Source organism: Bos indicus, chromosome 19 (genome assembly GCF_029378745.1).
Source record: "Bos indicus isolate NIAB-ARS_2022 breed Sahiwal x Tharparkar chromosome 19, NIAB-ARS_B.indTharparkar_mat_pri_1.0, whole genome shotgun sequence".
Lineage (NCBI taxonomy): Eukaryota > Metazoa > Chordata > Mammalia > Artiodactyla > Bovidae > Bos > Bos indicus.
Window position 1 is genome coordinate 19,281,677 of NC_091778.1, and position 24,549 is coordinate 19,306,225.

Sequence of the window (24,549 nt, forward strand, 5' to 3'; positions counted from 1 at the left end):
GTTTAAATGATACTTAATGTTTGCATGTGTGCATGCTAAGTGACTTCAGCCATGTTCGACTCTTTGTGACCCCATGGACTGTAGCCCGCCAGATTCTTCTGTTCATGGGATTCTCCAGGCAAGAATACTGGAGTGAGTTGCCATGCCCTTCTCTAGAAAATCTTCCCAACCCAGGGATGGAACCTGCATCTCTTAGGTCCCCTGTGTTGGTAGATGGGTTCTTTACCACTAGCACCAGGTGGGAAGTCCCATACTCAGTGTTTATGGAGAGCTAACTCTGGGAGTTGGTGATGGACAGGGAGGCCTAGCATGCTGCAATCCATGGGGTCTCAAAGAGTCAGACACGACTGAGTGACTGAACTGAACTGAACTCTGCACTAAGAATTCAAGTGCTTTATATATAGTAACTCACAGAATAATCCTCAGGGCAACCTCTGAAGATGGCAGTGTTATTAAGTCATCTCCTGATTGAGGAAACTGAGGCAAGGAGAACTGAGTGCTCTGTCAAAATGCCACGGGTGCACCCCTAAAAGTGGCAGGGCTGGTCCCAGAGCCCAGACAGTCACGTTCTAGAGCTGTTACTCCCAACTGTGACTCTCCACAGCCTCCACGTTGGAAGGCAGCCCTGGAGACTAGAGGATGGGGAAGTCCTCTCTTGGCTACCTTGGCAGCTTTTGGACACACGTGAAGGACTTCTTGAAGGCAAGGGAGAGCAGTTTCATGCCCAAGGATGACTAAGAGACAACCGTGATGATGTCTCTCGCTGGGTCTCTCCAGCCCTGTCGCATCCCCATGGTCCCCGACCAGCTCTGACCCCACCTCTGCCTGCTGGTGCTCAGCAGGGGGGCCATCAGTGACTCTTACCAGTGGGTTCTTGTAATAAAGCAGCCTGCGCTCCTGGGGATCCAGAGCAAACCACCTTTTCTTGAAAGGTTCTCTCTGCTGCAGAAGAGGGAACTTTGTATCAGGCTTGGCCAGGCAGGGGTGGGGCACAGAGGTCAGAGGGCCAGCCTGGGCCAGGACGAGGGAGCCGGCCAGTTCCTGGCTTGGCAGTCGGACACCCCAGCGCTCGCCCCACCCCCGGGCCTTGAGCTCTGACGGCTCCAAACACCCTCCTCCACCCCAGCTTTCCCTTGCGGCCTCCAGCCGCTGCCTATGTGCGTTGGAAGAAGCATTTTCCTCTTTCTCAGGCTGTGGACAAGATATCTCAGAAAAAGGAACCTGGGAAATCAGAAGTGGCTACTGCTCAGCGCTTCTGAAAGCCCTGGCCTTGGCCAAATTCTAACCTAGGTCAGGGGAAGGAAAGTCCCCCTAAGAGCCACAGGGGCGGTGCCACCAGCTGCTGAAGGACAAAAACCTGCAACCCTTTACCCAGCCATCTGAGGCTCCCTTTACTGTGACTGCCTAACACTTCCACTGTCATCTTAACAAACATTGCATCAGCGTATTACACCTTAAAAAAAAAAAGGCATCAGAAAGCTGTTGCTTTGGGTTTTTTTCTTTTTTTTTTTAGGGAGTTCCTCTGCTTTCCTCTGGGAGAAGGAAATGACACCCTACTCCAGTATTCTTGCCTAGGAAATCCCATGGACAGAGGAGCCTGGCAGGCTACAGTCCACAGTGTCGCAGAGTCAGGCAAGACTAAGCACTCACACATCTGCTTGCTTCTTCCTTCTTCTCTCCTCCCACTTCCCTGCTTCCCTGCACCCCGCCTCCTCTGCACAACCCCCCACCATCTCCATCTTCTGGCTTGGAGCTTCACCGCACCAGCATCCAGGCTAGGTCTGAGATGTCCTGGGGTGGCAGGGGCCTCACTGGCATCCAAGCATAGGTACCGAGGTGAGTTCTCTCAGACCAATCACTAGTCCTGCCTCACTTGATCGGTCCTGGTAGGGCCCCAGCTCAGAGCACACAAGTGTTCAAGAGCTGCCCCCCAAAGGAGCTGTGCTTTTCAGCTGTGCTTTCCCTTTTCAGCTGTGCCTTCCCAAGAACAGGGTCAGATAGATGATGTAAAGACGAGAGCCACTGACGGCGATGCTGATCAAGAAGGAAGATGCCCAGTTGCAGGGAGAAGCGCCTGACCACCCTCCAGCCACCCTGTCTCCCACTTGGTCCTTCACCCCTGGAACTCACAAAAGTCCATTTACTTCCGCTTCCTCCCTCCTCCCTGCCCCTGGTTCCCCATTTTCCCACCTCCCCACTTTGGCCCCACTGCCCACTGGCACTGAGGCCATGAAAGTCCCCCCCAAGGAACACGGGATGTACCTTTGGGCCGGTCTTTTCCATGAAGCCTTGTTTGAGATAGTTCCTGGTGATGAGGGGCACAAGCTGGGGGAAGAGAGACACACACTGACCCCCTGCCTCCCACCTAAGAGGCCGAGCTTCCCCAGCGAACTTGGCTCCCCGACAAAGGGGGAAGTTTGCAATAGGGAAGGATGTGTGCACATGGTTATATTTGGTATGGATGCAACACTAACATTTCGACAGAGCCCGACAACAGCACCCCAGATGTCTGCAGAGCTACCCAGCACAGCTGAGTCTTGGTATAAAGACTTAGGTTAAGTGTTCTTTCAGCAATTCCAGGAGGAGGACACAGGTCAGGCTCTGAGGAGACTCTCCAGGTATCGGGGTGGGGGGGGGTTGCATTCTGAGTATCTACTGCGTGTCATCGGGTGGATGGCATCACCGACTCGATGACATGAGTTTGTGCAAGCTCCAGGAGTAGGTGATGGACAGGGAAGCCTGGTGTGCTGCAGTCCGTGGGGTCGCAAAGAATTGGACACAACTGAGCGACTGAACTGACTGACTGTGTGTCAGGCTCTGCGTGTAATTCTCAACCACCCTGTGAGGTGGATGTTATCATTTTCATGCTCTGAATGAAGAAACAAGACCTCAGAAAAGTCACAGGATTTTCCCGAAGACATGTCACCAGTAGGATGAAGAACTTTCACCACCTAGAGCTGATAGACACCAGCCAGACCCTAGTAGTAGCTCTATTGCTACTCTATGATGCTCAAGTTTAAATATGCCAGAACCTTCTGATCAGGCCCTTGGCCAAGACCTGGGCATTGGTGGGGATTCTGAGCCAGGGCCATAGGAGGCGATGGCAGGATGGATTAAGTAGAGAAAACTCTGGACTAGGAGTCAGGAGACTTGAGTTCTAGCTCCAGGTCTGACCTCAACCAGCTGTGTTATCTTGATAAGACCTTATGCCTCTCTCGGCCTGTTTCCTTCTGTGTAACAAGGATACCGTATTATGTGATCTGCAAGACCATCCTACGCTCAGAGAAGCTTCCAGGGATTGACACTGGCCTCCTGTACTCCAGGGTGTCAAACTGGCAAGTCTAGAGCTTCAGATGAGAACAGAGCCTGGGTCGAGAGCAGGGGCAAAGGGGATGTAAGGTTTGGGAGTAGGAATGGGAAGTCTGAAGGGAGAAAGTTGTGAGCAAGAAATCAAAAATATAAAGGACACCACTCCCCTTTCCCTAAAATGCATTCTGTAGGCTTTAATTCCTTCATTTGGAGCAAAGACAAGAGTCCTAATCGCTCAGTTGTCTGAATTGAAGCCAGGGCAGGGTGAATCTAGGCCATGAGAAGGAGAAAGAAGCTGGGAATGCGGTACTATGCACTGCACCTTAGATGCCTTGGCTCACTGGACACATGCAGCCCTGGAGGCAGGGACTGTCCCAGTGGTGACAGATGAGTAAACTGGGGCTAGGAGAGGTGAGGCCACTTGCCCTGCGTAACACATCAGCTTCCCTGCCTTCGGGTCCATGCGTTTCTTTTTACGGGACCACAACCCCACCGGGGTCCCCCAGGTTTCTGGCGTTGGATCCCTGAGCTCGAGCCAGACTTGGGTGGTTGCTCAGAACCTCACACCCTATGCAGACATGCAGGGAGGCAAGACGAGGAGAGAGGCAGGCGGGAGGAAACCAGGGGTGGATAAGGGGTAACGATAGTGGAGGCGGGAGGAAGAGGACGTTGAGGATGTTACCAAAGCCCAGTTTCCCCCGCATGGGCCAGCCGAGTTGGAGAGCTGCCCAGACAGGGAGGCGGGGCGTCTGCAACTTGCCCTCAGTGTCTCCAGGCAGCAGTCAGCACCCCCACGCCACGCCCATGCAAGTGGGCGTTCACCCACTATGGCTGCTGACTCTGCAGGCCGGGAGGGCCCTGAGCCAGGCCTGGCTGGAGGAACTCATGGAGATCTGCCATCTCAGTGCATCCCTAGGTCTGGAGAGGACCCCCATTCCAGACACTTCGCTCCCTGCAAACTGGGGAATTAATGGGCACTTAGGTTTTCAAGAAGGATCTACCAGTTGGGAACAGGAAAGTCCCAGGAATGGGACTTCCCTGGCGGTCCAGTGATTAAGACTGCACTTCTACTGCAGGGGGCATAGGTCCCATCCCTCATCAGGGAAATAATACTCCACATGCTGTGTGGTATGGCCAAAAAAAAAAAAAAAGTCACACGATTAACATGGTCTTTCCACCCCCTCTCTCTTACAAAATCCTTCCAGAGCAGGCCTAACACAGGGACTAGAGTACAGCACCTCAGAGTTAGAAGAGACCCTGAAGATGACCCAGACCAAGCGCCACCTTACAGATGTGGGAACAGCTGCTCAGAGAGGCAGCCTCACCTGCAGTGGTCACACAGCAAGTCAGGAGCAGACCACCTGCAAGGGCCCAGGCCTCCCAGCTCACACCCTCCAGCTCACAGCCCACTCTATACAGCTTCCCCGCCCAAGCCTAAGGGATGTACGTGGATGCCCCAGACGTCTGAAGACAACTGAAATGAAGTTCTCAGGCTCACTGTCACCTTGGCCATGAAAGGCAGACTCTTCCTGTTAGAATGATAATGGGAAAGATCCCACTGCCTTCCTTAAAGCAGACTAGGAAAGGGCAAAGTGGGGGATGTTCAAGTGGGAGGAACACCTTCGGTTATGCCCTTGACCTTCCTGGGACTCAGTTTCTCATCGCTGGAATGGGAATAATCACCTCACCTAACTGTTGGCCGAAAAGGACGATTAGATAAAAGGGATGACAAGATAAACCAGGTTCAGAAGCACATTGTAAGCAGTATGTGAGGGACCATTTGTGCATTTCAGTGGGAGAAGTCAGAAAGAGATGCCCAAATCCTGAGCCTTTTGACACTGTGAGTGACGGATCCCAAAGGGGAGAGTCTGATCTGCTTTTTGGAGACTGCCTTGCCAACGGTGAGGCCATAACCCCCAGCCTCTCCAGGAAAAAACTTTTGGTTTCCCGCTGAGGTCCCCAACCCCAAGGCTCAAGGTCTTTCCTGCAGTCAAACTGAGTCTGGCCTCTGCATGTCTTTGAGGTCAGCCAAGCAGGAGCACAGGAGGTGGCAGACAGGAGCCGTGGAAGGTGGGGTCCGCATTTAGCTCACCTCAGACTCTGGGAGCTCAGGAAAGGCCATTTTTAGGTATTGGAGACGGGCTGCACGGAGAGCGTTGAACCAGTCCACTATCTCCTGCAGAGAGACATGCAAAGGACAGACAGACAGTGAGACTGAGTGCCAGCTGGGGGCCGGGGGGGCAGGCAGCCGAGGCTGGTAGCAGGAAGCCAGCTGGGTCTTCAGGTTTGGGCACATGCACACCCCCCAGTCCTACTCAGGCTGATCCCAGGGAGGACGGTGCCAGAGCCCAGGGCGTCCCCCGAGCAAGTGGGAAACAGAGCCCCAGGGCCATGGGAAAGGACCAAGGCCAGCCGCACAGGAGTTATGCAGCGGCCCGGCACAGTGCTTGGCTCCTGCCACTGTGTGTAAGCATCACCCGAGGATCTCGTTAAAATGCAGATTTGAATTCAGCGGGTTTGGGGTGGGGCCTGAGATTCTGCATTCCTAATAAGTTCACAGATGATGAGCTGCTGGTCATCGGGAGACACGTTGAGGAGCTAAGGTCCTCGGGTGTCAAAGACCGGCCTTCAGGTGGGGGCAGGTGCTCCTAGGGATGCTCCATCAGTGCAGATGCTCATCATCTGGAGTGCAACGTAGGCTGAAGCTGGCGTGGACCTCCTGTGTCCCTCTGGGAGCGCACCTCCCTCAGCAGTGTCCACCCTCGTCTCTCACCTGCTGAACCCCTTGTGCCAGCTGGTTCTGCCTCTGCTCTGCTGCTCTTCATTCAGTCCTTACGGCAGCCAGAGTGATTTTCAAATTGCAAATCTAATTGAGTCTAGCTTAGAGTCCTCTCCACTACCCTCAGGGAAAGAGTCTTAAGTTCTTTAGTATGACTTACTTTGCCCTCTGGACTTCCCTGACAGCTCAGACAGTAAAGAATCTGCCTGAGAATCTTCAGGAGACCCAGGTTCGATCTCTGGGTTGGGAAGATCCCCTGGAGAAGAAAATGGCAACCCACTGCAGTCTTCTTGCCTGAAGAATCCCACAGACCGAGGAGCCTAGTGGGCTACAGTCCGTGGGGTCACAAAGAGTCAGACAGGATGGAGTGACTAACATTATCACTTTCACTTTGCTCTCTGAGCTTTTTCCATACAAAATCATTTGCAATCGCTGCCCCCACGTTCTTCCCTTCTCTTGGAACACTCTGCCTCACCCACCTCTCTGCCCTCACTCTTGATACACCTTTTATCTAGAACATTCTATTCATCCTGAGAGTGAGTTTAGATGGAATAGATTTTTGCTCCACCCAAACCCTGATTCTACGAAAAATGCCCCACCCATTCTCAGCCGCGCACCACCCATCCACAGTTGCAGTCACACTTGCTGCTATGATCCTACTCCTTCTTGGCCACAGAATCTGGATGAGGGCTGGACCAGTACAGAGGCTGAACAGGGCTTATCAGATCCTATCTCACAGGAGTATGGAAGAGGAGAGGAAAGACCTGTTCAAATAGCTGCTGTGCTGCACTTGGATGTAATACAGTGATTGAGAAATTCATTTGAATTTGGTTTCAAAGGTATGAAACATCAGTACCTTTTCTGTTTTAGGTCAAGCTTTGCTGGTTCAGTATTCCTAAGCTCTCTTGACCAGGGCATTAAGAACCTTATACGGTTTCAGGCACTAAGGGAAGGGGATCATCCCCACAGAAGATCCACCTAGGCCTTCACTTTGGAAAGACTCTTCCGGTCACAAATCCAACCTGTGTACAGGTTGCTTTGTCCTTAAGTTTTGCCTGTTTCAGTTCTCTATACATGTGTTCCTGTTTGCCACAGACTTAAAGCTGTCCACTTTTAATTTGCCCACCTGGCTCCTGCAGCCGTGAGTTTGTAGCCCCCCATTTATGCCCATCTAAGGGAGAAGCTGGGGCATCACCAGGGAGAGGAGACTGGCCAGAACCAGGTTGTCAGCTGCTCTACAGCTGGGCCAGTGGGAAGGAGTCAGGCACCATAAGTGTCTGAGATCATGGGCACCTCAGCAAAAGTCCTTTAGCAGAAATGGGCATGGTGAGGTAGCCACTGGTATCCAGTCAGTCTGGACATGGGGCCACAGCAGTGAGCCCACCATGGACTGAGAGCCAGGGATCTCCTCCATGTCTCCTAACTGCACCAGTCCCAAGATTCTGGTAAAGCCAATGGAGGGAGCCAAGAAAAACGAGTGGCACTAGGCTTCTTGGCAGTTTGGGAAATGAGATCCTTGCATTTAGAGAAACTAAGAAGCGAGACATTACTTGCACTCCTGGGTTTATAGAACAATGTGTTCCTGTTAAGAGTGTATTCTCTGTCTCCAAACACACCCAGAATCACACACACCACAGTTCCTAATTCTAACCTCTCAGGCAGCCCAACCATGCTTCTGTCCTCTGAAATAAATAACCCCTGTTTCTTTTCCACTCATGACCCTTTTAAGCTGGTTTGAGTGTTCTCCTTCTCGGCATACTCACACAATTCTTAAGTAGAACCTCCTTCTTTGGATCGCCTTTTAGAGTGCCCCCTGCCCCAGACTAGGCCACTTACACGTCTCCCGTGTGTCTCCAGCACAGCCCCCACCGGCATCATCACACGGTCTCTTCAGTGCCTGTTTCCCCATCTGTCTCTTTCCCAAGACTATGAGATCCTAGAAGCCCATTCATGGCTCTGCCTCATTCACTCCACACCCCAGTGCTGTGCACGTTGCAGGGAGGGGCGCTATAAGGATTTACTGAAACAGTGAAGTCCTGAACACAGAAATGATCAGGCACGGCTCTCAAGAGCTTGTCTTCCACTGCTGCCACAATCGTGAACAAATAACAGTGACAACTAATGTTTATAATGCACTTCACAGTAATGAGATGCATTCACATTCATGGTCCACAGTCTCTCAATCCTCAAGACCCCTCCGGGAAGTGGGTATTATCAACCATACACAAGCAGACTTAGGAAGGGAAGGGACCTGCCCTAGGAACACACAAGGGAGTGGCAGAAGCAGGGTCCCAACTTCCGACTCCAAACCCCAGCTCTTCAGACCACGCCAGGAAGTCAGCCCAGACGGTGGAGAGAGCATGAAGCCTGCTGAGGATGATCCATGGTCAGTATCCCAGTGCTGGGGCCTCGTGGGAAGATCCAGGCCTGTATCTGGTTTCTGACTCCTGCTGGCAAGGGTCTTCCTCCAGCAGAGGCACATGGGGTGGTAAGACAGGTGCAGAGTTCAGGAACCATCGGCCACATGACTCTGAGCAAATTACTTAACACACCCCTGCCTCAGTGCATGCATGCTAAGTCGCTTCAGTCGTGTGCGACCCTTTGAGATGCTATGGACCGTAACCCGCCAGGTTCCTCTGTCCATGGGATTCTCCAGGCAAGAATACTGGAGTGGGTTGCCATGGCTTCCTCCAGGGGATCTTCCTGACCCAAGGATTGAAACTTCATCTCCTGCAACTCCTGCATTGCAGGTGGATTCTTTACCCCTGAGCCACGAGGGAAGTCCCATGCCTCAGTAACATGGGGATAAAACATTTCCAGGGTTTTGAAGATTAAGAACTGATGTACAGGACTTCCCTGGCAGTCCAGTGATTAAGACTCCACGCTTCCAATGATTCCATCTTTGGTCAGGGAATGAAGATACCACATCCCGCGTGGCGCAGCCAAATTAATTAATTAATTATTTTTTTAAAAAGAAAAGCAATGATGTATAGTGATCACCAAGAAAAGTGCCCAGCACAGAATTAATAGCAAATCACAAAACATCAGCCCCCACCTTTGCACCTCCTCACCTCCACTTAGCATCTCTGACTCTTGCCCAGTCACATGACCCTGCCATTTAGAGCCGGCTTTTGTCTTTGCAGCTGTACTATTGGCCTGCTGTTCTCTGATGGAGCTGACTTCCTGGACCTTTGATAGTGCTTCTCAAACTTCAGCGTGCCTGAGTATCACCTAGGGATCCTGTGAAAACGCAGTTTCTAACTCAGCAGGTCCAGGATGGGCCCAAGACACTAGTTCCAACAAGCTCCCAGGCGATGCTCATGCAGTTGGTGCCAGACCACACACTGCGAAGGGAGGCCATGGGATGCACTGCTGTTTGAGCTTAGAGTCATCCCTCCTCTCATATTTGGAATCTCTGGCTGCACCTGATTGGCCAGCTCTGGGCATAGTCCCGTTTGCTAACCGGACGCCCCTTGGTGGCTGTGCACCATCCAGACACACCCCTGATCCCCGCCAGGTTCCTCTCCCAGTTCTCACTCTGCCTTAACTTTACTATGTCTCCGACCAGAAGTGACAACAGGGACTTCCCTGACGGTTTGGTGGTTAGGACTCGGTGCTTTCATTGCCGTGGGCCCAAGTTTGATCCCTGGTTGGGGAACTAAGACCCCACAAGCCACACAATGTGGCCAAAAACAGAAAGTGACAACAGATGAAAGCAAACAGCAGCATCGCGTCTCAAGAGGCTGCAGCGCCAGGGAGTCAGGGAGCTGGGCCTGCGAGGTTCGGGGCTGCTGAGCTGGAGGATGAGCGGCAACGCCACCCTCTCACCTTCCCATTCTCGTGGTACACAAACAGGTTCCGAACGCGGCCATCTCTCCGGTAGGTGATCTGCAGCCCGTGGGGGTTCCCAATCTTCTCTGTCTGGAAGGTGGCATTCAAGTCCTTGATGCTGATGACAGCTTTGGGGTCTTTACCCTAAAAGAGAGGAATCGGGTACTCAGGATGCCTACAGTCAGTGGAGTGACTTCTCCTCACCTTTGCCATCAAGCCTTAAGGCAAACATGACCAATTCGGAACTCCACACAGGTTTTTAATGTTCTTGCTCTAATATCAAGATCCACAGATATTCTACCATTCTCTGTATCCAGCCATCCCACTAATCCTGCTTAATCGGCCTCTCTGAGCTGGAAGGGGGCTTGGAAAGACCGTAACTTGGCACTTTTCAAGTTTTTCAGCCATAGAACTTTTTCTAAAATAAATCATTAGGATTTCCCTTAGCAGTCCAGTGGTTAGGACTCCACGCTTCCACTGTAGGGGGCACGGGTTCAGTTCCTGGTCAGGTAACTAAGATCCTTCATGCTGTGCAACCAAAAAAAAAAAAAAAGAATTTATAATGAAAATCCATGGAAGCCAATCAAATAAAACAGGTAAACCAATAAAAGCAGGGGTAGGCCTCAAAGCATGTATTCCCATACTATACTCTGTTCTCAGGGTCTGAACACATTTTGAGCACTCCCTGATGCTAAGAAGGCAAAGGGAAAACAAATGTTTCCTTTCATAACTGATGAGAGAAAGAAAAATGATACCAACGGTCTAGTCCCATAGCAGCTGTAGCTGTAGTCACATGTAGATATTAAAATTAAAATGAATTAAAGTTAGGACTTCAGGGACTTCCCTGGTGGTCCAGTGATTAAGAATCCCCCTTGCAATGCAGGGGACGAAGGCTCAGCCCCTGGTCAGGGAACTAAGATCCTACATGCCGCAGAGCAACTAAGTCCACGAGCCACAACTACTGAGCTGGCGCGCTCTACAGCCCTATGCTCCACAATAAGAGAAGCCACCAGAGTGAGGAGCCCGTGTACCACTAGAGAGTAACTCCTGCTCGCCACACCTAGAGAAAGCTTGAGCGCAGCAGTGAAGACCCGGCACAGCCAAAAATAAGGAATAAATAAATATTAAAAAAAAAAGAGGCGCAATCTCTATCCCCTCCCCGAGGACTGATGTTGAAGCTGAAACTCCAATACTTCGGCCAACTGATGCAAAGAACTGACTCATTTGAAAAGGCCTTGATGCTGGGAAAGATTGAAGGTGGGAGGAGAAGGGGACGACAGAGGATGAGATGGTTGGATGGCATCACCGACTCAATGGACATGAGTTTGGGTGAACTCCAGGAGTTGGTGATGGACAGGGGGGCCTGGCGCGCTGCAGTCCATGGGATTGCAAAGAGTCGAACACGACTGAGTGACTGAACTGAACTGAACTGAACTGAATTGGTTTTGGTTGCATGACTTGAACTGACCAATAGCAGGCAGTTCCTGGCCTAAGCTTTGAGGCCTGGCAGCATCCTCGTTTGCTTGGGGGAAGTCGGACACCATGCTGTAACAAAGCTTGAACTGGACTCCTGAATGAGGAACATTCACAGAGAGAAAAGCCACAAGGAAGCGAAGCACGAGACATGTGAGTGAAGGCTTTCTGGGTCTCCTAGCCCAACCCAGGAAAATGGAGCGGAGGGAACGACCCAGCTGAAGTCACAGGGAGTACTCTGCAGCAGCCACCACCTGCTCAAATTCCTGACCCCAGAGGATTATGAGACACAATCAATTGTTATTTCAAGCCACTACGTTTTAGGGTGGTGTGTCACTCAGTAACAAATACCTAAAATACTCAGTCCTTAGACATCTTTTCTCATCCACCCCCACCCCCCCGCCCACCTCGGTGATTCCAAACAGTCCTGTTGCTCAACCAGTTTGCACGCTGCTGACTCCAGCTCAAAACTTTCCCCAAACCTCTAGACTCAGAACTTCTGAGAACGTCTTCCTCAGTCTCTACATGGATGACTAATAAGCATCTCAAATGAAAAAGGACTCATGATCATCCCCTTAGGGAGCTAAATCTTTGCCATCTCAGCAAATGACAAACTAACCTCATAGTTGCATAAGGCAAAAAATCTGGGATGCATTCTTATTTTTTGCTGTGCTGGGTCTTCGTTGCTGCCCTTGGGCTTTCTCTAGCTGACGCGAGAGGAGGCAGCTTTCTCTCTAGTTGCATGGGGTTCTCACTGCGGTGTCTTCTCTCGTGTGGCTCATGGGCTCCAGAGCACTTGGCCCAGTAGTTGCGGCACACAGGCTAAGTTCTTCACAGCATGTGGAATCTTCCTGGAGCAGAAATCGAACCTGTGTCTTCTGCACTGGCGGGTGGATTCTTAACCATTGGACCACCAGGGAAGTCCTGTGGATCATTCTTGATCCCTCTGACTTTCACACCCCATGTCCAATCCTTCAGTAGATCTCATTGGCTCTATTTCCAAAATGCAAGCAGACCACTTTTAACCATCTCCAACACCATTATCCCGATCTTGGATTATTGTGGTAGCTTCCTAACTGGTTTCTCTGCTTCTACGCTTGCCTCCTCCTGCCCCACTCTTGCTCAAGTAGCAGCCAGAGTGTCTCTTTTTAAAGTTTTAGTCAAAGCTGATCACTTTTCTGCTCAAAACCCTCCTGCGTGCATGCTAAGTCACTTCAGTAGTGTCTGATTCTTTGCAATGCTATGGATCATAGCCCACCAGGCTCCAAAGTCCAAGGGATTCTCCAGTCAAGAATGCTGGAGTGGGCTGCCATGCCCTCCTGCAGGGGATCTTCCTGACCCAGGGATAAAACTTGGGTCTCTTATATCTCATGCATTGGCAGGCAGTTTCTTTACCACTAGTGCCACCTGAGAAGCCCCCAAACCCTTGTATGTCTTCCCAATAACAGAGTAAAATCCAAACACAGAAATTTTTTGTAAAAATATTCTGGTGATAAACCCTAATGAAAAAGAATATTAAGAAATAAGAATGTAATAAAAAAAATCATATACCCAATAAGGGCCTTGTATATAGACTATATGAAGAACGATTACAGCTAAAAAAAAAAAAAAACGGAAAACAAATAACATAATAAAAATATGAGAAAAGGCTGTGAATAAACATTTCTACAAAGAAGATGGGCAACTGGCCAGTAAGTACATGAGAAGACATACAACATCACTAGCCATCGAGGAAATGCAAATCAAAATCACAATGAGATATTATCTTGTACCCATTAAGATGGCTATGATCAAAAAGACAGATAATAACAAACATTGGTGAGGATGTGAAGGACCCTCATACATTGCTGGTGGGAATGTAAAATGGTGCAGCTACTTTGGAAAAATTCCTCAAAAAATTAAACAAAGAGTTACCATATGACTCAGCAGTTCCACTCCTAGGGAGAATTACCCAAGAAAACTGGAAATGTAGATTCACATAAAACCTTGTACACGAATATTCATAGCAGCATTATTCATACTAGCCCAAAAGTGGAAACAACTCAACTGTTTATCAGCTGATGAATAAATAAGTGAAATGTGGTATATCCATACAGTGGAATATTACTTGGCAATAAAAAGAAATGAAGTACTGATACGTGCTACAACATGAATGATCCTTAAAAACCTAATGCTAAATGAAAGGAGTCTGTTATAAAAGACCACATATTGTATGATTCCATTTGTACGAAATGTCAAGAACAGGCAAATCTGACAATAGATTAGTGGTTGCCTAGGGCAAGGGGCAGAGAAGGCAACGGCACCCCACTCCAGTACTCTTGCCTGGAAAATCCCATGGACGGAGGAGCCTAGAAGGCTGCAGTCCGTGGGGTTGCTGAGGGTTGGACACGACTAAATGACTTCACTTTCATGCATTGGAGAAGGAAATGGCAACCCACTCCAGTGTTCTTGCCTGGAGAATCCCAGGGACAGAGGAGCCTGGTGGGCTGCCATCTATGGGGTCACACAGAGCCAGACACGACTGAAGCGACTTAGCAGCAGCAGCAGCAGCAGGGCAACGGGAGGGCTTCCCTGGTGATTCAGTGGTAAAGAATCCACCTGCCAAGCAGCAGACACAGGTTCCACCCATGAGTCAGGAAGACCTTCTGGAGTAGGAAATGGCAATCCCCTGGGAAATCCCATGGACAGAGGAGCCTGTCAGGCTATAGTCCATGGAATTGCAAAGAGTCAAACATGACTGAGTGACAAACAACAACAGGGCTAGGGGAGGCTAGTAGAGTGGAGAACTAGAGCTCACACATGTGGGTTTTCTTTTTAGGGTAATGAAAATGTCCTAAAATTGACTGTGGTGAAAGTTGCACAACTCCACGAATATACTAAAAGCTATTAATTATATACTTTAAATAGGTGAATTGCAAAGAGCTGACTCATTTGAAAAGACCCTGATGCTGGGAAAGATTGAGGGCAGGAGGAGAAGGGGACGACAGAAGATGAGATGGTTGGATGGCATCACCGATTCAATGGACATGGGTTTGGGTGGACTCCGGGAGTTGGTGATGGACCGGGAGGCCTGGCATGCTGCAGTTCATGGGGTCGCAAAGAGTCGGACATGACTGAGCGACTGAACTGAACTGAAATAGGTGAATCCTGTGGTATGCGAATTTACATTGCAATAAAGCTGTTAAAAAAAAATCTTCCTATGGTCTTCAAAGTCTTCCACTATGTGAGCTCATCTCTCTCCATTATTTTTTTTGCTCACTCTGTACCAGGCACTCTGGCCTCCTTCATGCCCTATAGACTCACCAAATACACTCCCAGCTCAAGCCATGGCTATGGCTCACGGTTGGGCAGTTTGTGCACTGAACAGAAAGCTCCTGGCTGAAGGGATGGGGGAGAACCGGCATCCAGGCTTCTGCTTGCCTAGACTGGGACCAGGGATGCACCCTCTGAGAGGGGTCATCTTTTCTAATCAGCACACTTGCCCATGCTCCTGCACATACTGTTCTCTCTTCTTCTACCCCTCCCCCACATATCCCATAACGTACTCATGTTTATTCTGTTCTGTGCTCAAAGGTCATCAGAGAGGCCTCCTCTGACCACCTGCCCATGCCCCACTTGTATCATGCTCTAACCTTCACTCTCTTTTATTTTACTTCATAGAACTTATTGCCACTGGATAGGTAACATATATTTTGGTTATTACCTGTCTCTATTCACTAGAATGGAAGCCCCAAGGGATCAGGAACTTCGTTTAGTTCACTGCTGTATCTTCAGTGCTTGGAATAAGGTCTAGCATAGTAGGTGCTCAATGAATATATACTTTTTGGCTGCGATGGGTTTTCATTGCTGCGTGAGGGCTACTCTAGCTGCAGTGATCGGGGGCTACTTTGTAGTTGCAGTGTGCAGGTTCTCATTGAGGTGGCTTCGTTGTTATGGAGCACAGGCTCAAGGGTACGCAGGCGTCAGGAGTTGCAGCATACAGGCTTAGTTGCCCTGCGGTGTGTGGGATCTTCCCAGACCAGGGATTGAACCCATGTCCCCCGCATTGGCAGGTGGATTCTTAACCCCTGGACCACCAAGGAAGCCCAATAAATATTTCTTGAGTGAGTGAATCAATGAAGTAAAGTCAAGTGATCATCAAAACCTTAATCATGGACCAATCTAAGCCCATTCAAGGTGAAGAGAAGGTGAGGATTTCAGTGGACTGGATGGATTGTATAATGAGGAAAAGTAGTAGCGTGTGGCACCTAAGTCTCAGTGACTGAGCTCATCTACAAGACCAGGCACCATTGATCAAAACATAGACCGGAGAGGGGTGCTTGCCCTGGCTCGGGCAGGAGTAGGAGAAGCTTACCTCTTCTTTAGTGTAGTACTTCAGCAGGCCTTCTCTTGCCAAGAGGACAAACCTCCTTTTCAGGAACTGTGCGTTGTCCCTTCCCCGCTTCCACAGGAACCCTTCTCGGTTACCTGCCACCAAAGATGAGAAAGAGTGAACCACCACAGCTCTAAGACCAACAGGCAACTCACCTGCCTATTGGTGACCCCATGCCGTGCAGTCTCAGGGGTGGAGTGGACCGCCCACCTGCTGCTGAAACGTCTCGGATCTGATTTAGCTCTTACAGCTGCAGGATGTGGGGTCGTCTCTGAGGAAACTTTGCAATGCTGTATGATTTTAGTTGGGGGGTCCCTCCAACTTTCTTTCTTGGCTGTTTCCTAAGAAGACATAGTAAACCTTTAGGTGGGGACTTCCCTGGGGGTCCAGTGGTTAAGAATCCACCTGCCAACGCAAGGGACACGGGTTCAACCTCTGGTCTGGGAAGATCCTGCATGCTGCAGAGCAACTGAGCCCATGCACCACAACTACTGAGCCCAAGTTCCACAACTATTGAAGCCCGCATGCCTAGAGCCTGCGCTCTGCAACAAGAGAAGTCACCGCAGTGAGAAGCCAATGCCCTGCAACTAGAGAGTAGCCTGTGCAGCAATAAACACCCAGCACAGCCAAAAATATATAAATAAATTAAAATATAAGGAATCCTTAAGCAGGCTAAAAACTGAGAAACTGGACTGATTTTGAAAGAGGCCCAACTTCACGTTGATATCAGCCAACTGAAAGTCTCCCAAGTACAGGAATAATGAGTGACCTCTAGGTCCCTGCTGGTGGATGAACACTCTGTGCTCCTGGCAGCTACGAGCATTCGGCACTGGCTGCCTCTGGTCCTCGAGCGGTTTTGTACATTTTGCTCTCTGGGACAGTGTCCATTTGGACTCACAGCAGAGGGGTAGAATGTGCCACAGGTCCAAGGCCACCGATGAGATCATGCCCTGCACAAAGGCAGGAAGGGAGGCAAAATCCAGCCCATTCCCCTTCTCAAGGCTTGTGCCACACCAGGGTTCCCTTAGCCAGAAGCAGATTGTCTATTTCTACCTGGTCTGTCCAGGGGGTGAATCTTTTTGCAATTTATACTAAGAGTCTGTACACCCTGTGGTCCTGCAAGGACCTGAAACGAGTGAGCTTCTCGGCCAAGAAGACCATAAAACCCCACCAGCCGATGTGTTGCTATTTCAGAAGCAGAGGAACCCACACCTTGGTATCTGGGGCCAGAGCAAGGGCGGCTGACCTTGTTCCTAATACTCAGGCACTTTGTTTTCTAGAATGCATCAGAATCAGCCCTCAAGAGATAATGAAAATAACCTTACCTGGGGGTGAGATGGTTTTCCCATCGGCCATAAATTCCTGTCTCTCATACTTAGCTCGAATCCACTGTTCTTTTAAGACCCTAAAAAGAGAGAAACTTGAGTCAGCTGTGTCTGATGCATCCTCTTTTCATGGCAATTTTATGAGACCCTGTAGCTGAGGATGGGAGCTTCTCAGCAAGGCCTGGCTGCCTGCCCAGCCTGGTCAAGTTTCTCCATCTGCATACTATTAACACTTGGGACCAAGTAATGCTTCATGGTGGGAGACTATTTCGTGCTTTGTAGGATGTTTAGCAGTATCTCAGACCTCCACCCCCTTGATACCAATAGCAACCCTTCCCAAGTTGTGATACTCCAAAATGTCTGCAGACAAGGCCAGTATCTCACCAGGAAATAATATCTCCCCCCAGGGGCTAAATCCAAACTGCTATGCTATTCCAACCTCAGCCCCTCTAGGTCAATGAGACAGATGCCAGCTCCCCTGGACCGTCTACTCTGCCACATTGCACTGTGTGTTCATGAGCTTAAGCCAGGAGAGTCTGTGAGCCTTCCCCAAGGCCCACCCATGAGATCTGGGCATGCTACAATGGACAGAGCAGTGGTCTTGGGGTCTGACCCTCTGAGACCTGGTCCTACTCTACCATTTATCCACCATGTGACCAAGGGCAAGTTGCTTTACTCCTCTGAACTTGGGGAATATTCCAGTAATATTATATCTACCTATCCCTTAGAGTTGTTGAGAGGTTTAAATGCATACAGAGGGCCTAGTACTATGTTGAGCACATAATAGGTGTTTGCTATTAGCCCAACCAGACATTGCCATCCACGACCCCTACAGAAAATCCACGCAGCTGAGAGGGACTTCATTCCAATTGTTTGGTTCCCTCTTGCCTTTTCCAGGCAAACGTTCCCAGGTTGATATGACCTCACCCCATGGCCACAGGGAATGACCTAGAACTGAGTACCTGACCCAGATTGGTCAATCAGAGCTTGGCCCTGGGCTGTTGGGACCAAAAGTAGCAAAAAACTGAGAGAGGTGGATTGGAAGCCTTCTCTCCAGGGTTGAGCTGGGAGCTGGAGCTGGGAACATGGATATGGTGTTGCTCCCAGCTACAGGAAGAAGTATATTAAAAGGCAGAGACATCACTTTGCCAACAAAGGTCTGTATAGCCAGAGCTATGTTTTTCCAGTAGTCATGTACGGATGGGAGAACTGGACCATAAAGAAGGCTGAGCACCGAACAATTGATGCTTTTGCTCTGTGGTGCTGGAGGAGACTCTTGAGAGTCCCTGGGACTGCAAGGAGATCAAACCAGTCAATCCTAAAGGAAATCAATCCTAAATATTCATTGGAAGGACAGATGCTGAAGCTTAAGTTCTGATACTTTGGCCAGCTGACGCGAAGAGCTGACTCATTGGGAAAGGAGCTGACTCCCTGATGCTGGGAAAGATTGAGGGCAAGAGGAGAAGGGGGCGACAGAGGGTGAGATGGTTGGATGGCATCATCGACTCAATGGACATGAGTTTAAATAAACTCCAGGAGATAGTGAAGGACAAGGAAGCCTGGTATGCTGCAGTCCATGGGGTCACAAAGAATCGGACATGACTGAGCAACTGAACAACAAAAGGAAGAAAGCCTGGGTGAGAAAAAGAGGCAGGAATGGGAACCAGAGGGATTTCAGAGACTTGATAGTGCCGGAGCCTCCAGCCTGTCCTTCCAGAGGGTGGTTCCACCTCTGTTCTTTTTGCGGTCTGATCCGAACCCAGAAAATCACCTTGTGCATAAGCTGGTTTAAACTGGGTTTCTGTTGTGTGTAGTTAAGAGCCCTACTGAATGCACAGCCCTCGGCCCCAGGACATGGAGGAACCCTGAACCACAGGATCAGAGCTGGGAGAGGGAATGGAGACCGAGATTCTGGAGGTGGAGAATTCAGGGGACTTTTAGAATTAGGGATTGAGGCCATTCAACCAGAAGGGGTTACAGTTCAGGGCTGTAGTTGGGGTCATGATACATAGCGTCTGTGTAGCACTGGCAGAGACCCTTGAGCTCAGTAGGTGCTCACCAAGTACCTGGTCCCTTCCCCTTGGAGCAAAGGGTTGGGTGGCAGCAGTGAGGCAAAAGGAGCCCTTTCACATTAAACCTGGCACCTCCCACAGCTGGGCCAGCCACCAGCCAGTATGCCAAAGTGGACATAGAAATAGATTAAAACTGGCACGAAGGGGTTTCCCTGGTGGTCCAGTGGTGAAGAATCTGCCTTGCAAGGCAAGGGACACCAGTAGGATCCCTGGTCCGGGAGGATTCCACATGCTGAGGAGCAACTAAGCCCGAGTGCTCTAGGGCCCACACGCCACTGCTCCTGGGCCCACTGTGCTGCAGCTGCTGAAGCCCACGTGCCTACAGCCTGTGCTCCACGAGAAGAGAAGCCAACACAGTGAGAAGCCAGCGCATCTCATCGAAGAGCAGCCCCAGCTTGCTGCATCCAGAGAAAGCCTGCACACAGCCACGAAGACCCACTACAGCCAAATAAAAAGAAGTAAATAAATCCTAAAAAAACAAATGGCATGAGGGGTGTCTTGTGAGATGTTTTACCTGTTATCTCCTTTAATCCCTACCATTAGGCCTACCAAATGTAGGCGTCACTGTCAACGTTTCAGAGATGAGGCTGCCACAGGTTGCAGAGTTCTGCTCTCTTGCCTACCTTTTCACAGCTGAATAGAGACAGAGAAGCATACTGGGGTCTCCAGAGCGCAAAGCTGTGCTTGCTCCGCCACTCCCAGGTTGTTTAAATACTGGGACGTCACAGGACACTAGATACAGTTGTATAGTTTGTGCGCTGTCCACCAGCATCCTGCCATGGTTAGAGGACAATGGCAGCGGAAATGCAGCCTGTTCCTGCAAGCCACGCCTCCTGTCTGCCTGGAGGTAACCCTTCTTCCCATTCACACTCCGTTCACACAGGATACTGAGTCCCTGGGAGGGAAGCTCAGGCTCAGACAGTCTGTCCTGCAGAGGTCTGGGGTCACTACAGACCAAAGTCACCCTCACCCCTCACCCCCAGGGGACCTGAACCCTCCTGCTGTTCCATGGCATGCAATCCCAGGATACTGGATTTTTTTTCCCTAGCACCTTGGTACAGTCATGAAGGCCCTGGTGTCAGATGGGCTAGTCCCAGCTCTGCCTCTATCAGCCTCAAGTTTTTCATCTATATGGTGCGGATAATGCAATATGATCTCCTAGAGTTGTTGAGAGAACGAAAATTAACGCACACAAGCGTTTAACACAGGGCCTGATACAAAGTAAAGCTCAACAAATATCAGTAGTTACAAGTATTTCTATGGTTATTATTTGGGGATCTGGGGCCTAAGCAGCTGCCTTGGAGCTATGCTGAGCTTAGGTGGGACAGCTCTGGGCACAAGATTCCATGCAAAGTAGCTGAAGCACATTGATTCTGCTAGAATACTGGCATTACTCTTGTTAATCAAGTTAGTCATCACCTGTAGGCTATGAGAACATCAAGGCAAAGGGACAGAAACTAAAGCAGATGTCCCATTTCACAGATGAGTCCAGGAAACTGAGTCCCAGAGAGGGGAGGTGATGACCCAAGCTTCGAAGGTAGAGAGGGCCCTACAGAGGTCTGTGTGTTCTCCTGTACCAAATGCTCTCCTGGCTCCACCTGCTGGGCTGGTGCACAGAAAAGACTGTCAGAGACAAAGGCACTGGAGATGGGGTAGCGGTGGGAGTGGGTGGGACCAGGAAATCACCCACTCACATGCAGTCGTTGGCCTGGGGGATATAGTAGAATGCAGGGACTCTGGCTTCGTACTTGGTCTTCACTCGGAGGTTCCCGTTGTGGGTCATAAACTGTAAGACAACAGCAACTTGGGGTAATGTTAGAACTTGAAAAAAATGTGAAACGAAACCACAGTCTACCCAGAAGGCCACTGTTCTCACTGGCTCCTAGGCTGAGTCAGGAGACACTCCTCCTGGAGTTTGACATTTCCCCCAACCCAGCTTGGTCACACGTGATGCTCAGAAGTCCCAGCCTGGAACAATGTAACAACCACGCCTCATACAGGCATAGCACTTTACAGCTCTCCCACATTATTCCATTTGATCCCCTCAATCACTGTAATCACCACAATTACTGTCCCTGTTATAAGGCGAAGACACCAAGGCTCAGAGAGCTTAGGCAACTTACCCAAGGTAACACAGCTAGTCAGTGGAGAGTTGGAATTTGAACCCAGACCCGCCTAACTCCAAAGCTCATGTACTTTCTCCACTGCCCTCCACAGATGGCCAGGACCACTAGCAGTAGTCCCTGCAAGTCTGTAGGCGATAGATGGAACTGGAGGATGGAGCACTTCAGTGCTCCACCCCATAGCGTACGTGAGTCAGGAAGATGGCACCAGAGAGACCCAGGGGAATGCATATGTGTCAGGAGTGGCCCTGGCCATCAGTCAGCACTCAGTAACATCAGGGGCATATCTGGGCTGGGGATACATGTGGAAAAAACAGCCCATTTTTAATCCACGTCTCTTGGAAAGAGTGAACCCTATTATTCCCTTCCCCACTGGCCACTGGGCTGTGTTGCAGGATTTGCATGGGCTATGAGTCTCCATAGAGTAGGGTTCCCACTGGGCTACACTTAACCCCCTGAGCTTCAGGGATCTCACCTGCAAAGACGAAGAAGCGATAACCAGGGAGTGCTAAATGCTAAGTTGCTTCAGTCGTGTCCAACTCTTTGTGACCCCCTGGATTGTAGCCCACCAGGCTCCTCTGTCCACGGGATTTCCCAGGTAAGAACACTGGAGTGGGTTGCCATTTCCTTCTCCAGGGGATCTTCCCAACCCAAGGATCGAACCCGTGTCTCCTGCATTGGCAGGCAGGTTCTTTTCCACTGAGCCACCAGGGAAGCCCATAACAGGGGAGTGATGAGGCCCAAAGAAACGACCTTCAGGTTTATATGCCGGTTTCTGGTCTTTCTCCTGCACTAGAATGTAAGCTCCACGTAAGTAGAGACTTTATCTCCACTGCTCTCTCCTACAGCCAGCAAATGCAGGCTTACAGTAATGAGTGAATGAGTGAACGAATAAAGCGTCGAGCCCAGTGGTCTAGCACACTGCTTGGCACAGACAGGGGTACTCAGTAAACATGGGTCTGCTTCCCCCGTAGTCCTCGAAATCCTCAGCCAGCCCAGTTTAGGACTGCCTGCTCTCTGAAGGTTTTCTGGCCAGAATGGTGTCATCATCCAGGCTGAAAGTGTTCTCTATCTCTGGAGATCAGGAGAACGAGGTGGCTCCCTCCCTGGCTAGGGGGACTGGAGAAGGCCTAGGGACCATGAATCAGGATACTTCTGTTCTGGTCCAGGACTTCAGCTACTAAGAACAGCAGCTGTTAATTGACTATTTACTTTGTACCTGCATTGAGTCAGCATTTAATCCTCATAGCAGCCCTGTGAAAGGATAGTGGTATATTTATAATACATGTGTGGAAAGGGCCCACAGCTAGTGTTAAATAGCAGGCTCCGGACCTCACAGCTGCAAATAAGTAAGCGATGGAGCTAGGATTTGAACTCAGGGCCTCTGTCTAACTGGCTCCTTACTGCCCCTCTCTCGGCCTCAGTTTCCTTCCCTGGAGAACGGGAGCAGGCTCCTATTCAAAGGCTCTCCACACGCGCCCCTTGCTACCTCCACGATACTGTCGTCCCAGAAGTCAAGTCTGACGGATTTCACTTTGCTGATGTCTGGAAAGTTGCGGTGGACTCCGGAGCAGTTCAGACAGATAAAGATGCCCAGCTTGTAAGAGGCCCAGTCGGGATCTGCGGGGTGAGAGGGCAGGGTGGGGAGCGGGTGAAGAGCTGGCTGAAGAAACCAGGGGCGCCAGGAGAGGCAAGGGCTTGGCAGGTACCAACAGCCCACGCCTTCTCTCTCGGCCTCCCCGCCTTGCGCGAACTAAGATACCAGCATGAAACCCTCTGGTCAGCCCACTTGGCCCTGACGCGGCTGCGGCGGCGGCCAGAATGAAGATCTTGGAGGGAGTCCGGGGGATGGAGAGCGAGAGGCTGAGGCGGCGCGAAGTGGAAGTGACAGCACTTCAGGGAACTGAGAGGAGAGCGCGGAAGGACGGACCCGCAACTCGACGCCGGGAGCTGCGGGTGGGAAGGTGGGTCAGAGTCCCTTGGCGTGCGCCGGGTCTGAGCGCGCAGAACCCCGGGGACGTCCGAGGCGCGGGAGGCGACACTGGACCATCCTGGGAGAGCTGGGTCCGGGGTCTGGGAACCGTGGTGTGTGGGATGTTTGGATCCGAGCGTGGGGGAAGGGGCTGGGTCCGAGAAGAAGAGGTCAAGGACCGTGGTCCGGGTAGGCAGGGTGTCTGGCAGAGGGAGGTGAGTAGAATGGGCAGGGCACCCGGGGCTGGAATCTAGTGTCGAGGTCCAGAGGGGGCCGGTCAGGGGGCCCAGCTTCAAGTAGGGGCAGTACTGGCCGAGGAGAGGGCTGTCGGGGGCCCGGGTCCGAAGGTGATATAAGAGTCGTGAGCGGGGGTCTGGGACCCGCCCGGGTCTGGAGGCAGGGGACGGGACCCGCCGGCCGCTGGCCGGCCCAGACTACCGGGCTACGTGCGCCGCCGCGACCTTACCTGCTGCCCCGCAGTCTGCGCAGTACGCGTTGCCGGTTCCCGCGGCCTGGAGCAGCTCCAGCAGCCGCTTCTTGTTGCGCTCGCGGTCGCCCATGGCCGGCCCCTGCGGGCTCAGGGCTCAGCCCGGCAGCCCCTCGGTACGCGGTAGCCCATGGCCAGCTCGCTCGCCCGCAGGTGGAGCGGGAAGCAGCCTCAGCGCCTGCAGCCAAGACCTCGCCGCCAGCCCCGCCCCCGGGCGTTAAGCCCCGCCCACTCTGGACTTTCCGCCCTGCTCCGGCGCGTCCAGTTTGCCCCCAGCTGCGAGGATCGCGTTCCTCTCTAAGGCCGCACCAGTCCGGGAGGGACTCAGCGCAGGGCTCAGAGTCGCTCACTCTGGCCGCTGATCAAATCCTGGCCTATAACCGGCTAGCGTTGTGACTGTGGACAACCTGATCAACCGCTCTGGGCCTCAGTTTTCGCCTCTGTAAAGGGAGAATGAGGATGTATGTCCTTGGAAGACTGCTGCTGCTAAGTCGCTTCAGTCGTGTCCAGCTCTGTGCGACCCCATAGACGGAAGCCCACCAGGCTCCCCCGTCCCTGGGAAAACTAGAAAGGTTCTAACTTCTGTTAAGGTATTCTCCTGATGATGGTCCTGTGCAGTGCTTAGTACTGAGTCGGACACTCAGTCGTGTCCGACTCTGCGACCTCAGGGACCGTAGCCCGCCAGGCTCCTCTGTCCATGGGGATTCTTCAGGCAAGAATACTGGAGTGGATTGCCATGTCCTCCTCCAGGGGAAAGCCCAGAGACTGAACCCAAGTCTCCCGCATTGCAGATGGATTCTTTGCCG

General features: G+C 51.2%; 1 protein-coding gene across 1 annotated transcript in view; it reads right to left on the reverse strand.

Moving 5' to 3' along the window:
• Window positions 1–23,924, reverse strand: part of ADAP2 (ArfGAP with dual PH domains 2) — a 33,729-nt gene extending 9,805 nt beyond the window's left edge. Inside the window, exons 1-9 of the mRNA XM_019981740.2 lie at window positions 23,723–23,924; window positions 22,774–22,904; window positions 20,856–20,947; window positions 17,090–17,169; window positions 15,747–15,859; window positions 9,917–10,063; window positions 5,402–5,485; window positions 2,263–2,325; window positions 865–942 (exon numbers count right to left, since the gene is read on the reverse strand). Coding sequence (XP_019837299.2) covers window positions 865–942; window positions 2,263–2,325; window positions 5,402–5,485; window positions 9,917–10,063; window positions 15,747–15,859; window positions 17,090–17,169; window positions 20,856–20,947; window positions 22,774–22,904; window positions 23,723–23,816 — 882 coding nt within the window. The 5' untranslated portion in view covers window positions 23,817–23,924. The remainder of the gene's footprint in view (window positions 1–864; window positions 943–2,262; window positions 2,326–5,401; window positions 5,486–9,916; window positions 10,064–15,746; window positions 15,860–17,089; window positions 17,170–20,855; window positions 20,948–22,773; window positions 22,905–23,722) is intronic.
• Between the last annotated feature and the right edge of the window lie 625 nt (window positions 23,925–24,549).